Source organism: Acomys russatus, chromosome 21 (genome assembly GCF_903995435.1).
Source record: "Acomys russatus chromosome 21, mAcoRus1.1, whole genome shotgun sequence".
NCBI lineage: Eukaryota > Metazoa > Chordata > Mammalia > Rodentia > Muridae > Acomys > Acomys russatus.
Window position 1 is genome coordinate 58,960,321 of NC_067157.1, and position 14,963 is coordinate 58,975,283.

General features: G+C 47.7%; 1 protein-coding gene across 1 annotated transcript in view; it reads left to right on the top strand.

Annotated features, from left to right (window-relative positions):
* The window catches only part of Fam120b (family with sequence similarity 120B), a 38,385-nt gene that overhangs the window by 11,233 nt on the left and 12,189 nt on the right, over positions 1-14,963 (top strand). Inside the window, exons 4-6 of the mRNA XM_051164149.1 lie at positions 477-578; positions 6,869-7,041; positions 10,287-10,379. Of these exons, the coding sequence (XP_051020106.1) occupies positions 477-578; positions 6,869-7,041; positions 10,287-10,379 (368 nt within the window). The remainder of the gene's footprint in view (positions 1-476; positions 579-6,868; positions 7,042-10,286; positions 10,380-14,963) is intronic.

Consider the following 14,963-nt stretch of genomic DNA (forward strand, 5'->3'; position numbering starts at 1 on the left):
AAAACAAAACAAAAAAACCCAACAAAACCAACAAAAGAGTGTTTTGCTTACATGTGTATCTTTGCACCGTGTGCGTGCCTGGCGCCTGTAGAGGTTAGAAGGAGTGTCAGGTCACCTGAGAGAGTGGCCATGTGACTGCTTTTTACCACCAAGCCATCTCTCCAGCCCACCCCTTCTGGCCTTAAACTCAGTATTTGAAGCCACTTACAAAACTTACACTAGACTTTTAAGAACAAAACTTACTTCTGTGAATAATTATTGTAAGATTTCAGTTGGCTCAGATTTTTCTGTTCTATTGTTTTCCCCTTTTTATCAAAGCAGTGTGGAAGGAAAGAGCAGGTCACTTAGAGAAATGCACTACCTGCTGCTGCCATGATCTCTCTCATCCCTGGGGTGGAAGGAAAAGTGGTGAGGCAAATGGTTGTGCAAGGACTTTGCAGGCCTCCTGTCCCTTCTGACTTGTCGTCTTTACTCAGACGGAGCCAGCATCGGCCCAGCGGTCAAGGAGTGGTTTGTGTACCCTGGCAACTCCCTGAAGCACCCAGACCTTGTTAGGCCTCTGCAGATGACCGTTCACGGTACGTACAGCCTTAAGCGATTCATCGTAGGGTGTGAATGTCCGTGTGCAGAATTTCACACTGTCTGACCTAAGACTCCAGTGATACAGACTTAATGGGGAGGTTTACGTCGAGGCCAACACTGAGTGTCTTAAGTCCACTTGATTCTATTTCTTAAAGACAATCTGTCACTGAACTTGGAACTCTCCGATTTGGCTGGACTTGCTGAGCGGTGAGCTGGAGGCTGCCCAGTCTCCACCTCCTCGGCCCTGGGATTGCAAGCGCATGGCATTGCGTCTGGCTTTTTGTGTGTGGACTCTGGAGGATCAAACGCAGGTTTTCCTCCTCCTCCTCCTCCTCCTCCTCCTCATGTAGGCATTTTACCTACTAAGCCGTCTCTCCAACTCCCTGAGACTCTGTACCTGGATCATAAAGGCACTGGGCGGTTCAGTGGCTCAGTCCATTGATGGAGCCATGATCTGATGGTATCATTCTGAACTTAGGAGGTGGGGCCTCAAGTTGGGGAGGTGGGTACCTGGGATATGCCCTTGAAGGCATTCTCCTCACCGAGCATGTGACACAGACAGTGAGGTCCTGTCAGCCGTCATCTCCATCAGCAGGAGACACTTAGAGTGGTTTCGTTGCACCCTTGTCTTGTTCCCATGTTAGATATTTTCTTCCCTGCAGAGGTAGCTAGCGCTCACTGGCTGCCTCGCAGTGCTTCTCTTCTCAATGGGTCTTCACTGCTCTTTCTCCTCTCCCAGGCCTCTCCCAGGTCAGCCTTGGATCTTTCTGTAGTCCGCTATTGGCCAGTCCCTCTAGCAAGGCATGTGCTATGGTGTTTGTTTACCTAACTAAAAGTAATAAAAATTAGGAAGCATAGTTGGATGTGATGGCCTGTGGCCTGAGTATTCAGGAGGAGGAAGGGTCCAGGTTCAAGGCCAGCTTGGCTGCATAATGAGGCACTATCTCAAAAAGGAAAAAGGGGGGAAAAAAAGCAGGAGGAAGTTCAGAAAGGAGGGATGCGACAAAAAGAAGGAGGGAGGGGACAGAGGAAGGAGGGAGGGGACAGAGGAAGGAGGGAGGGGACAGAGGAAGGAGGGAGGGGTCAGAGGAAGGAGGGAGGGGACAGAGGAAGGAGGGAGGGGTCAGAGGAAGGAGGGAGGGGACAGAGGAAGGAGGGAGGGGTCAGAGGAAGGAGGGAGGGGACAGAGGAAGGAGGGAGGGGTCAAAGGAAGGAGGGAGGGGACAGGTAGGAGGGAGGGGTCAAAGGAAGGAGGGAGGGGACAGAGGGAGGAGGGAGGGGACAGAGGAAGGAGGGAGGGGACAGAGGAAGGGGGGGGGGGGACAGAGGAAGAGGAGGAGGGAGAAGCGATTAAATATTGACCAACAAGGAAGCACACACCTGTTTACTGTGTTCTAAATATGTTCTCCAAACATGTATTGAGAGCAGAGCCATGCATGTGATAGTTCTATACAGACAGGGGACCTTTGGGAAGCAAGTGGATGATCAGGTGGGGATTGTGCCGTTATGAAAGGACACCCCAGGAATTCCCCTTGAGGTCACAGTGTCTCTCACTAGACACAAGTATTTTGGTCTAAGGCCTCCAGAGTCTTGAGAAACTGCTCTCCTGCTCTCACCTGCCCAGTGTGTGGCGGTTCATGATAGCAACCCAAGTGGGCAGAGCTGTGGATCTGCTGTATTCTGAGAGCTCCCTGAGAGCCACACCCCTCCCTCTATGAAAGAAGGCTTTTTGGTGACACAGGAAGGGATTTAGTTTTGTTCCCCAGCTCAGGGAGTGTGTGTAGTCCTCTGTGAGCTCTCTCGAGCCTTTTCTCCACCTCAGTTATGGTCTTGTACCCTGAGGGTTGAGTCTGGAATAGCTGTGCCTGTCTCTAGAACTAGACATTCTGTAGATGACAGATAGATAGGTGGTTTCCCTCAGTGTTGGTTTTGAATCACTATAAATAAGTCTTTACTTCCCAACCCCAGAGCAGCTGAGGGAATGCACTGACACATCTGGCTGTCTCTCTTGAACAACTGTTAAGTGTGGTTCGGCACTAGTTAGTAAGCAGTGGGTTTGGCTACATAAGGGCGTGTGACCTACCATGAGCTTAAAGAGCATCTTAGAAGAGTCTCGCAGAGTGAGGAAGGCGGAACCTTACGTTTCATGAAAAAGGAACCGATTTGACCCATTCTGTCCCTGCCTCCTTGTTGTAGTTTCTCCTGCTGCGTCTGTCAGGGAAGAGCTCTGTGTCCCAAACATGGGCACCCATGTGGAAGGCTGTCTGTCTGTCTCTGCAACTTCCTCCACAGGCCATAGTGGGCCACCTGTAACAACAAGGTGACACTCAGTAACTGTCTAAGATAAGGGTGCATTCTACATGTTAGTAACCATTGCGACCGTTGTGAATGCGCTAGGTAGAAACAGGGCAGCAGGCAAAGTGAAACAGACCTCTTAGCCATGTATGGCTAGAACATAGTGTTCTAATGCAGTCTAGTTCATTTATATATGAAGAATTTTCTTATTATGAGAAATAGCCAATGAAAGATATTCAGATAAGATTCACTTGCATGTGAGTATTCAGGGGTTTTATTTATTGTTTTTGGTTTTTTTTTCTTAACTGATAGCCTCACATTTCCTATCCTCAGTGGACACAAGCCAGACAGTTGGAGGGTTTTGTCTGTTTGTTTGTTAGATTTTTTTCACCTTAGAACTAGGTAAAGAGAAGTGTGTGTCAGGTAACTGAAACTCCCCGGCATTTAATTCGCTTATCTCCATACAGAGCACGGGGAGGAGCTGGCTTCGCATCCTCTTGTGTCTATCCAGCGTGTCCTCCTCATTCACTGAGAACCGCTGGACTTCTGAGTTAGCAGGTCCTATGGTGGCTGCTACTGGCCTGGGAGGAGAGGATGGAGCTGCCAGTTTTATCCTTCTTTTTCTTCATGGCTGATATGCCGCCAGGGCGTCCACAGCCTTTGGAGACCGGGAGCCAAAGACGCAGTTTGTCTATGCATGCTCACTGCTCGCTACAGTTCCACGTGAGGCCCCGCTGCAGAGCCATGCTTGGGAATGGATGCCTGTTTTCTAGTGCAGGGAGCAGCACCGCAGCTTCTCTTAGGGTTGTCCTGTCTGTCCCCCGCTCCCTCTGTTTCCCCTTTGATGTTTTGGCTCCCATTTATAGCCAGGGCCCTCGTTGACAGCCGTGGCCACAGCCCCCTTTGTGCTCACCTCCATTTTATTTCCATGGCTTCATCCCGAGGGCCTGAGACATTTCCCACCCTCGTGTCTCTTCACCTCAGCTAAATCCTTCAGTCTCAGCTCACATCTGTTTTCCTCATGGGCCTCTTGTGGCAGCTATGTTAGTGTCATCTGGTTCCTTCTTTGCTGCTCCCCTTTGCTGTGTGAGAGCTCCCAGCTGGGCCTTTGGCACCCACCGTTGTAGCACATGTGACTCAGAGCATATGTCACGTGAATGATTATCTTCAATAATCGATTCTGATCGATCGCCACAAATTTGTATTTGTTGTGACTTAAATCCAAAAGTCCCCTGGGCTCATATTTTCATAGTTGGACCTTGATGGCGGTGCTGTGGTAAAGGCTGTGGCTGCTTTAGGAGCTAGGGTCTGGCTGGGACGGTGCGTCACTAAGGTGAGCCTTGCCTGCTTCGGGTTCTGGCCCATGTCTACAGCTTGTGGGTGCAGTGTGAGTGGTTGCTGCCCTGTGCTCCGCTGCCGTCACTGTGGGGATGTGCTGAAATCCTGAGACTGCGCGAGAGAGTGACTCTTTTGTTCTTTTAGTCGCTCTGTCAAGTAGCTAATATTAGACAAAGAGAGCACCAGGCCAGATCTCACTGTTCAAGTCAGGGGACTCTAGTTTGGTCAGAAGGGAAGAAAGAGAGTGGATCTTAGTGCGTGCTCATTGCTGCCTCCCAGAAGCTCCAGAGCATTCTTCCAACAATGCCCCAGCCTCAGGGGCCTGCCTTTCTCCTTGGAACCTGCTCAGAGCCCCTCCCTCAGTCCCATTGTTTTTCCATTTGATCTGTGGTAATTTTGTAGTGAAATCTTTACATTTCTTTTTCATAGCTGGGATTTAACGCAGGGGCTTTGCATGCTAGGCATCTGTCTGCCAGGAGGCTAAACACCGGCCTTAATCTTCGCATTCTTAAATTGCAGTTTGCCTTCATGGCCGCTTTTCTTCTTTGAGACAGGCTCTCTCTGTGTATCCCTGCCTGTCTTGGGACGCTGTGCAGACCAGGCTGGCCTTGAACTCACAGAGATCCACCTGCCTCTGCTACCTTTCCCATGGTGAAATTAAAGGCATGCACCACTGCACCTGATGCATAACCTTTGCGCTGTAAGCTCTTCCAAGGCAGCAGCAATTGGCTGTCACTCTTAGGGGTAGGCTCCATGTAAACCGACAGTGACTGTAGACATCAGTACAGAGGGTGACCAGAAACTTCTGTGACAAGAAAAGAAAACAACAGTGATTGGCTTGTTCTGATCTTCTTTGGTAGCACCGAGGATCAAACCTAGGTCCTGTAGATGCTATGTGAGCACGCTGCCCTGGAGTGCCCCAGGCCAGGAGGAAAGACCGCCACTCAGCTGGGGAGCCCCTGAGTGCCCCAGGCCAGGAGGGAGGACGGCCACTCAGCCGGGGAGCCCCTGAGTGCCCCAGGCCAGGAGGGAGGACGGCCACTCAGCCGGGAGTCCCTCATTCACCTCCAGGTCCACGGTTCTGGATATAGCTCACAAATCTCAAGCTTTTTAATATTCAATGTTGAAGTTTCCAGAAGCATCATTTTCATGAAGAAATGGTCTTTACTGTCTCAAGCAGCAAGATGAGCTCTTCAGTCGTCACCCTGGAGGGACAGCTCGCCGTCCTCACACTACTCCACACCTGTGTTTTAAATATGTAGTAATGTCTGGGTGGAAACATGTAGGGTTTTTGCTTTCTTTCTTTCTTTCTTTCTTTCTTTCTTTCTTTCTTTCTTTCTTTTAATTGCAACCTCTGACTTTTATAGTTTAAAAAAAATGTCTTGTAGGTACCTTAATATTTGAAATAACTATGATGATAGAAATTCATTATTTCCCTTATGTCAGAGGTTAGCAGGCCTTTTGTTTTTAATGTCTCATCGTAAACCTGTTAGACTTTGTGGGCCCTATGGCTTTCCGTTGCTTGTAACCTATGTCATCAAACTGGAATAAATCTCAGATAGTATGTGCGCCCAGCAGCTTTGCAGTCAGCTTGATGAACACTGAATTGATGTTGGATTCTGTATCTGCTTACACTAGGAAATAGCAATTTCCTTTCTACTTCCTTTCAACCATTTAAAATACAAAACAGTTCTCGGTTCACAGCTCACAGGCAGCAGCCCATCATACACACTGGGAGCAGTTTCTAGCAGATTCTCAGACACCCACAGAGACCCTGGAGTGTGATCTCTTAAGTACCTGTGTCTTGGATAACAATTACACGCAACATCTCCCTCTCAGAGGAAACGGTCTTCTTCCCAAAGTTAAGAACAAAAATGGTGTTTGGTAAATGAAGCACTTTAGCCTTTTCAGGACTGCAAGTGACCACTGCGTTGTTTTGCTGGTGGTGGGAAATTTACTAGGAGTATAGTGAGGGACAGGGATTGAAACGGAGGAGAGTCGTTGCAGACACTGCTTCTGACCATTTGGTTAGCTGCTCTGTTTTCATGGTGAACGTGTGAGACACTCCACCCTAGCTGCTCTGGACTTTTGGCGCAGGCTTTCAATCAGTGCCCAGCAGAGAGCCACAGCTGCCGGGAGAGGTGTGGCCACTTTGGCTCTTAGACCAGCACCTTCATATTTGTGTAGAGGTGCCACTTTTTGTCACCCGTATTCACGGCAGTTTGTCCTTGTCAAGTTAACAAGTAAGGATATCTTTTTTTTTTTTTTTTTAATTTTAGCAATTGTTCCTATGTGCCTGCCTAATACGGAAAACCAACAATTTGGAGGAGTTAGAGCCACCTGGAGGGTGGGTGGAAGGCGTTTCCTCAGCACGCCACACTGTTCCTAGGTCCTTGAGTGGAAGGTTGTCTGTTCTGAAAACGCCCTAACTGTAGGTGCACAACAGGAACATAAGTGAAGCCGGTTCCCCCACAGACCTGGGTACCAGGACAGGTCTGCAGTGGCGTTGAGGTGTGTTTCCCTGGAAACCAAGGAGCTGTGCTCATGTTTGTGCTCTGGTGCTGCTAAGCCTTGAGTCATAGGTAAATCGGCTAGGGAAGAGGTGCACTTCCAAGTGTGCGGTGATCATGCTGTGTGAGTTTCTTCTTTTAAGGGGGAATGCCTAGTCTGGAAGTCTTGTGGCTGAGCCAAGAGCCAGCGGCACAGGCCCGGCGTCTGGACACGTTGCTAGCCTGCTTCAACCTCTCCTCCTCCCGAGAAGAGCTGCAGGCTGTTGAGAGCCCCCTGAGAGCACTGTGCTGCCTCCTCATCTACCTCTTTGTCCAGGTAAATGCTGAGCTACAGTTCTGTTAAGCATAGTAAATAGAGAGCCACGCAACTGTGGCCTTTCGTTCCTGCACTGCTGTGTTTCCGTGGGCCAGTTGCCACGGCCTCTTTCCACAGAATACAATTAACCCTTCCCAGTGATTATAGAGACATTAAATCAGGACTTTACACAACACAAAATTAGTATATTGGCAAGTAAGTCAGTGGTGGTATATATTTGTTCACAGGGTTGACTTTTCTCTCTGATACTGTGGTAAACTTAGAAGGTTAAATTATAAAATATCATAGTTTTATACAGTTGAACTTAAAGTAGCTTTTTAAAATATTTGTTTCAAAAAAAAATATTTGTTTCATTTTATGACTTTATGTGTCTGAGTGTTTTGTTCTACCCATTCCATGTGTGCACGTGTATTCCATGTATGCATGTGTATTCCATGTGTGCACATGTATTCCATGTGTGCAAGTGTATTCCATGTGTGCACGTGTATTCCATGTGTGCAAGTGTATTCCATGTGTGCACGTGTATTCCATGTGTGCAAGTATATTCCATGTGTGCACGTGTATTCCATGTGTGCAAGTATATTCCATGTGTGCACGTGTATTCCATGTGTGCAAGTGTATTCCATGTGTGCAAGTGTATTCCATGTGTGCAAGTGTATTCCATGTGTGCACGTGTATTCCATGTGTGCAAGTGTATTCCATGTGTGCACGTGTATTCCATGTGTGCATGTGTATTCCATGTGTGCACGTGTATTCCATGTGTGCACGTGTATTCCATGTGTGCAAGTGTATTCCATGTGTGCACGTGTATTCCATGTGTGCAAGTGTATTCCATGTGTGCACGTGTATTCCATGTGTGCAAGTGTATTCCATGTGTGCACGTGTATTCCATGTGTGCACGTGTATTCCATGTGTGCAAGTGTATTCCATGTGTGCCTGGTGCCCCTGGAGGTCAGAAGAGGGCGTAGTATCCTCTGGAACCAGAGATGTGGGTGGTACTAAGCCCGTGGCTGGGTGCTGGGAACTGAATCCTGGTCCTCTGCAAGAGCAATGAGTGTTCTTAACCTCTGAGCCAACTCTCCTGAACTAGCCCTTTTGATGTGCAGCATGGAGTAAGTTGTGTATCATTCAGTACATGAAAGCTGAATTTTGAAACTAGTCTTACTTGGTCCAACCGACTTAACAAGGCCTATGTCTGATTTGAGGAAACCTTGGAAATGCATTTGTACCAATTACTTTAATTATTGCTACAATAAAGTTTCAGGCCAAAATGACTGAAGGAGAGCAGAGTTCCCGGCTCGCAGTTTGAGGGCCAGTCTGTCACGACAGGCAGAGCGCGGTGGCAGGAGCTCCAGGCAGCTGGTCCTAACCGCTGGTGCTCGGCTCTTTTCTCTCCCTTGTTCTGCCTGGGACTTTTGCCCACACGATAGTTCTACCCACATTTGGGGTGGTTCTTCCCATCTCAGCCAGAGAATCAGCCCCCGTCAACAGATACCCAGAGGTTTGTTTCCAGAGTGAATTCTAAATGCCATGAATTTAACAATCATCCCCTAAGATCAGCCCAAAAATGTGACTAATTGTGGGTAAAGGTGCATACTACTAGCCTCAGTCTAAGTAGAGATGGTGGCTTATGGATTTTAAACATGCATATGTGTGCTTGGCCTGTCACAAATCCTTCATTTGCAGGATTTTGTTTCCATTTATATAAAGATGGTGCCTCCTTTGGAATAAGCATGTGGCAGATCAGCGTACCCAATCTCAGTGATCTGTGTCTTCACTTGAGCACTTGACCTGGGTCAAGGGCTGTACAGTGTCTTTCCAGGGCAGTTTCAAGGTCAGGGTGGCATGAAGCCAGTGTGTGTTCTGGTTTGTGGGGGCCATTTTATCTGAAGGAGACATGCAAGCATTTTATTTCCCAGGTGGTCTTGGTTAAGTTTTACCAGTGGATTGGTCATTGTCTGGTTCCTTTCCCTCTGGGTTTTCCTGCTACAGTGTACACCTTCCTCTCAAAAAGAGCTCTTGGGTAAGCGTGTTACTTAGTGGTTAACATCGCTCCTACTCGGCTACCAGTGTGGTCATTGTGCTGACCATGTCTATGTTAGTTTGACCCAAACTGGCCTGTGGTGCATTTTCTTGATTAACACTTGGTATGGGAGGGACTAGCTTACTGTTGTGATGCTGTCCCTGGGTGGGTGGTCTTGGGTGCCTGCCTGTGGCAGGCAGAGCAAGCCACAGGAAGCAAGCACAGCACCCTCCGTGGCCTCTGTCTCACTTCCTGCTGCCAGGTGCTTTGACTTCCCTTGATGATGCACTATGATTTGGAAATTTAAGCAAGATGCTCCCGCCCCCACCCCAGGCTGTTTCTGGCCATGCTGTTTTATCACAGCTAACTGCATAGTTGCCTTCTCATTGCCTTGTGCAAATACTGACAGAAGCAACTAAGCGAGGAAGGCTTTATCTGGGGATAGTTTGAGGAGGGAAGGCTGGGCTGCAGGGTCATGTGACACAGCAGGTCACAGCGCCTTCACAGTCGCTCATGCTCAACTCATTCTTTCATCAGCCCGGGACCTCCACCCGTGGTTTGGTGCTGTTCACCATCAACATGGGTCTCCATGCGAAGCTTTTCTAGAGGCGCCCCTTGTAGAGACACACCCAGAAGTGTGTTTCCACGGCGATCCAAAGTCCAGTAGAATTGGCACGGATTTACTATCATAGTAGCCTCTGGAGTGTATGAGGTCGAGCGGGCATGGCGCCATGTCTCTGGGTCCCCTCATCTAGTGACATGTTTTAAAGGCCAAGTTCGCCCCTCTGTCTCCATTTCGCTTTCTCCCACGCTTTCGCTTTTTGGCTCCACTGAGTGGGAAGTCCCAATTTAGGTTGCTGGGATCCGCAGACAAGGGTTACATCCAGGAGTGATGTCGTTGGGTGTTCCTTTAGCCCTGGGCACACCACTGCAGCCTCTGAGTTGTCTGTCTTGTACTTTTTATGCAGAAGCGGTTCCCCCATCACACTGCTGAGAGCTCTGTGGCCTGCGGTTGTGGGTGATGAGAGCAGAGGCTGTGCTCTCTCCTTGTACCCGTGCCACTGTTCATCACTGTGCGTGTACATGTGCACATGTATGTTTTCCTGTGTGTGCGTGCACGTGTGTGTGTTGTAAACATACCCATCTTTCGTAACTGAGATATATTATAAAAATGTTGTTCATTTTCGGCAGGCTCACACTAGCCCTTTTCTGTGCGTTTCAGGTGGACACTCTTTCCCTGGAAGATCTGCACGCGTTTATCGCTCAGGCTTTGTGCCTCCAAGGAAAATCAGCATCACAGCTTATGAATTTACAGGTATAGATAAAGTCATCACAGCCATGGAGGCACATGCTGTGAGCACAGGGCCAACATTTCTTTCAGCCTTTTCCGGGCTGTAGTTGGTACTTCATAGGATACACAAGGCAGGCATGGTGAGGCCATCTCCACAAGTAAAAGGATTGTCGTCTTCCATGAGCAAGTCCAAGATGGCTGCCATATGCTGACAACTGTTATAACCTCCTTCCCGGGAGCTCAGGTTGTTCCAGGGCCTGAGCTAATCATCACACAGCTTGAAGAGAAGCCTCTGTCAGTCTCTTAGTGTCAGGGAAACACTCACTGGCCCACACTCACCTGTCATGTCCACTGTGTGCGCATTAGGGTGAAGCCAGGCTGTCCTTCCTGTATGCTCACCCCGCACACACTGCTTTGCCTTCGCTTTGTCTTGCTCTCTATGAGGGCGTAGAGCCCTGGAGGGTGCGTACAGCAGAGTGACTTTAGGCCTGCCATTTAAAGCTGCCATGTATGCATACGTGGCTCACAACGGCTTTAAAACTATGTATGTGTGTATACATTTTTATGCATAAAGATCTATGGACACATTTTTATACTTTTCTCTGTAGCCAGAAGTTCCCCAAGTAATCATAGATTGAAAATAATGTTTTTAAGATTTATTTATTTTTATTATGTATACAGTGTTCTGCCTGTTTGTACACCTGCAGGCCAGAAGAAGACATCAGATCACATAATAAATGGTTATGAGCCACCATGTGGTTGCTGGGAATTGAACTCAGGACCTCTGGAAGAGCAGTCAGTACTCTTAATTGCTGAGCCATCTCTCCAGCCCAAAAATAATTTTAAAAAAACTATATCTGTACTAGACATGTGCAGACTTTTTTCCTTGTTACTATTCCCCAAATCACACAGCATAACAACCATTTAGATAATATTTATATTGCACTGTGCATAACTAATCTAGAGGTGACGTGAAGTATGCAGGCCTATGTACGCAGGGCATGTGCAAATACTGCATCATCTTGTTTGGAGGTTGTAGCAGGGGACACGTGTGGGTAAGTTGTTCTCTAAATTTGGGTGCAGCCCCAGAAAGGATGCACATGGCCCGGTGAGGAAGGAAGGGGGCACCCACCTAGCCAGCCATCCCAGCGGAATGAACCCTGGTCATCAGTGGGGCGACACACATTGTGGCTCAGTTGCCCTCACATTCCTGCATCATTTTGTGTGAGGGCTTGTTGCTTCTGTGGATTTTCTGGTGTCTTGGAACAAATCCTTTGTATATACTGGAGAACATTGATTTTTATGTATATAAATCAACTACACATGAAATCAAGGACTACACATAACAGAATAATCTTATAAATAAAGGTAATTTCTTATAGTTTAGAAAAGATGTCACCACTTGTTGGAGGTGTGTAGAGGACGTTCCTGTGCCTGTGACACACGCATCTGGTGCCGTCTGATCCTAAGGTTATGCAAGAGAACTGAGCCTTCCCTGTGAGGCCTGTGCTCGTGGCCTGAGGGTAGCTGTACCACCTCTGCAGTCCATTGTGTGTTCACTGGTCTTTTCTTCATAGGTGTAAGTCAGGGTAACGTCCAGCTTAACTCCTACAGGACAAACCCGCTTCTGGTACTTTAAGCAGGGCACTGCTTCATGACACATAATTGACGCAGCCTCTGTGAAAATATGACACAGATACATTCGGAATTTACCCTAAGGTGGTGTCTATCCCTCATGATGGGGTGCAGCAGGAAGGTGGATCTTGTTCCCTGATGTAGTCTGTCCGTCTGTGTCTTTTTATTAGGAAATGAACATCATTAACATTGAGCATTGCCAACAGGCGAGGTTTATTGAGTCCTGTTGTCTTCTTGTAGTGTGGCGGTTTTGCCCCTCTTCTGATTTACTGTTCTGGGATTATTCATTTCTTGTGTCTTTCATGTAGTTAGCTTCTTGAGACTCTAGTTTTTCTCCTAGTGCCTTCTATAGACCTAGATAGGTAGATAGAAACTGCTTAAATTTGATTTTGTCATAGAATGTTTTTCTTTCTCTGTCAATTGTGATTGATAGTTTTGCTGGATATAGTAGCCTGGGCTGGCATCTGTTGTCTCTCAGAGTTTGTAGAGCATTCATCCAGGCTCTTCTGGCTCCGAGGACCTCCATTGAAAAGTCAATTGTTTTCTAGTGGGCCTGCCTATACATACGACTTGGTCTTTCTCCCTTGTAGCTTTTAATGTCCTTTCCTTGTTCCATACATTTGGTCTTTCAACTCTTGTGCCATGGGCATCTCTTTCTTCTCTGGTCCTATCTATTTGGTGTTCTCTTTGCATCTTGTACCTTGATAGGCATCTTTTTCTTTAGATTGAGGAAATTTTTGGCTATGGTTTTTGCTAAAAATATTTTCTGTGCCTTTGACCTGGATTTTTTTCTCCTTCTTCCATAGCTATCACTTGTGGGTTTGGTCGTTTTACACTGTTCTGGATTTCCTGGGTCTTTGTGTCTGAGTCTTTCTAGACTTAGGGTTTCCTCTTCCTGTTCTTTAACCTCACCATATGTCAGTTGCTGAGGCTTCCGTTTGACATCCTAAATCTTTCATTTCTGATTTTATTTCAGTTGATTTTTCTCCAGTGATTCTATTTCTTTGGGAAATTCTACTTTCATATATCGTGTTCAGCTGTTTGTTTCTGTTTTCACTCAAGCATTTATTTAGATTCTCTTTAAGGACTATATCTTCATAATTGCTATTGTCCTGAGCTCCAGATGAATGGATTTTTCTCGGCGCCTGTTACAATAGGATCCCTGCCTTCTGTGGGAGACATGCTGGCTTTGCTGTTCGTGTTTGTATTTTGTTGAGACCTGGGCATTTAGAGCTATAACGTTTGAAGTGTTTATTGCTGTAGACATCTGTCTAGTCTTAGTTGCGTGGGTGATCCATTCTTGGTTGTGTTGCTCACTTTGGATCCCAGCCAAGGGTGGTGGCTGCAGGGCCCCTTGTAGAGAGTGCTTCTAGAGGTCAGAGGATGGAGATGGGCCGAGCAGGGCTCAGGAAAGAACAGGGGACCCGAGGTCACCACAACAGGGAGTGAAGGTGGGCTGAGAGGAGGGGCTCCTGCCTGCAGACCTCAGCAGGATGGAAGTAACCAGAGAGACAGGAATAGAGGACAGGCAGGATAATAATGGTGGCCTGCTGGGCCCCAGGACGAGGGTGGCCACAGGGTCCCTGTAAGAATATGGTTCCATGGTCCTGTAAGTGTCATAAAGGAGTGGAGATGGGCTGGAAGGAAGACCAAAGGTGGCATCAGGAGAGATCTGGGAGATCCTGGGCCTCCACCAAGGAGCAGAGACCAGATTTTCTGCTTCCCTGTGACTTGTGGGTCGGCTGTATCTCATTCTGCTGCCTGTTTGTGTTCACAGAAGATATTAGAGTCCTTATAATGTTTACCGTATTTGTAATTGTTCTCTTGGATCACACACCCAGAATCTCATCAAAATATTAGTTATGAGTCATTAGTATTTCTGGAGGAGATGAGTTGCCTTGGTTTTTCATATTACTTGTGTTTTTGCACTGGGTTTTGCCCCGCTGCAGTTAGATGATAGGGTAACGATTTGTTGGTTTTGTTCCTTTAATTCAGCTCGGCTCTCTTTAAGTGGGCACGTTTGCAGTGTTTGGAAGAGACGACATAATAACACAGTTATGATGTTTTCATCTGTTAGACCATTGTCCCGGGTGCTGGCCTACGTCTGTACTCTGGCCTCACGTGTTGGGTCTTGTCTGCAGCTCTGGTAGTTAAACCACTGCAGCAATGGAGTGAGGTGCCCAGAACAGACACTGGTGAGTAGGGATTAGCTCACGGAGTAAGTGAACCCCTGTGGTGCTGTGAGCACTAGCAATGCTAGTGTGCGTGCAAAGGAGAAAAGAAGAGGCCAAGCATCATGGTTGTTGTCCGGGAAGCCGAGAAAGGGGATGCACAGGAGTAGTAATAATTACAGCAGGGGACGAACGGGGCGCATGTGTGGGGCTTGAATTAATTGTAGAATAAAAAGAAGTCAGATGGCTACTCAGCGGTTGTAAGCCACTCTGGGCTTTGGGAGGTGTAGCACCTAGTGGAACAAGGAAGATTCAAAAGCAAGAAGAGCGGAAGAGTGTAATGTGAACAGTAGGGGGCAGTGTTGGCCTGGTACAGTGCCTCCCTGTACTGTATAGATAAGAAATAGCTGTAGTGGGGAACAACAGCTGGGTGGGCATGGAGGACGTGAGCCAGGGCCTAAGTGTTGGCTCTTCTCCTTGCCAGCCTGCTACTTTGGTCCCTTGGTCCTAGGTTAGGTTGTGCCCCTGCCCCCTGCTGTATGTTTCCACGTGGAGTTGTCTTAACTGTTTTGTGGGCTGTGGAGAGCTTAGGTGCTGCCCTCCCCCAGGACTGTGAGCTGCTGGTGGCTGTGCGGAACACAAGGCCCTGTGAGAGTCTGTTAGCTCTCTCAGAAGTTTGTCTTTCCTCATTTGGGCTGTTGATGGTGTACCTGGTCGCAGTCCCTGGTCACTCCTTATGTGAAGTTCCCAGCACCGCTGGGATTGTAGATTTCCTGGTAGGAATCTTGTAGCCCAGTTTGCT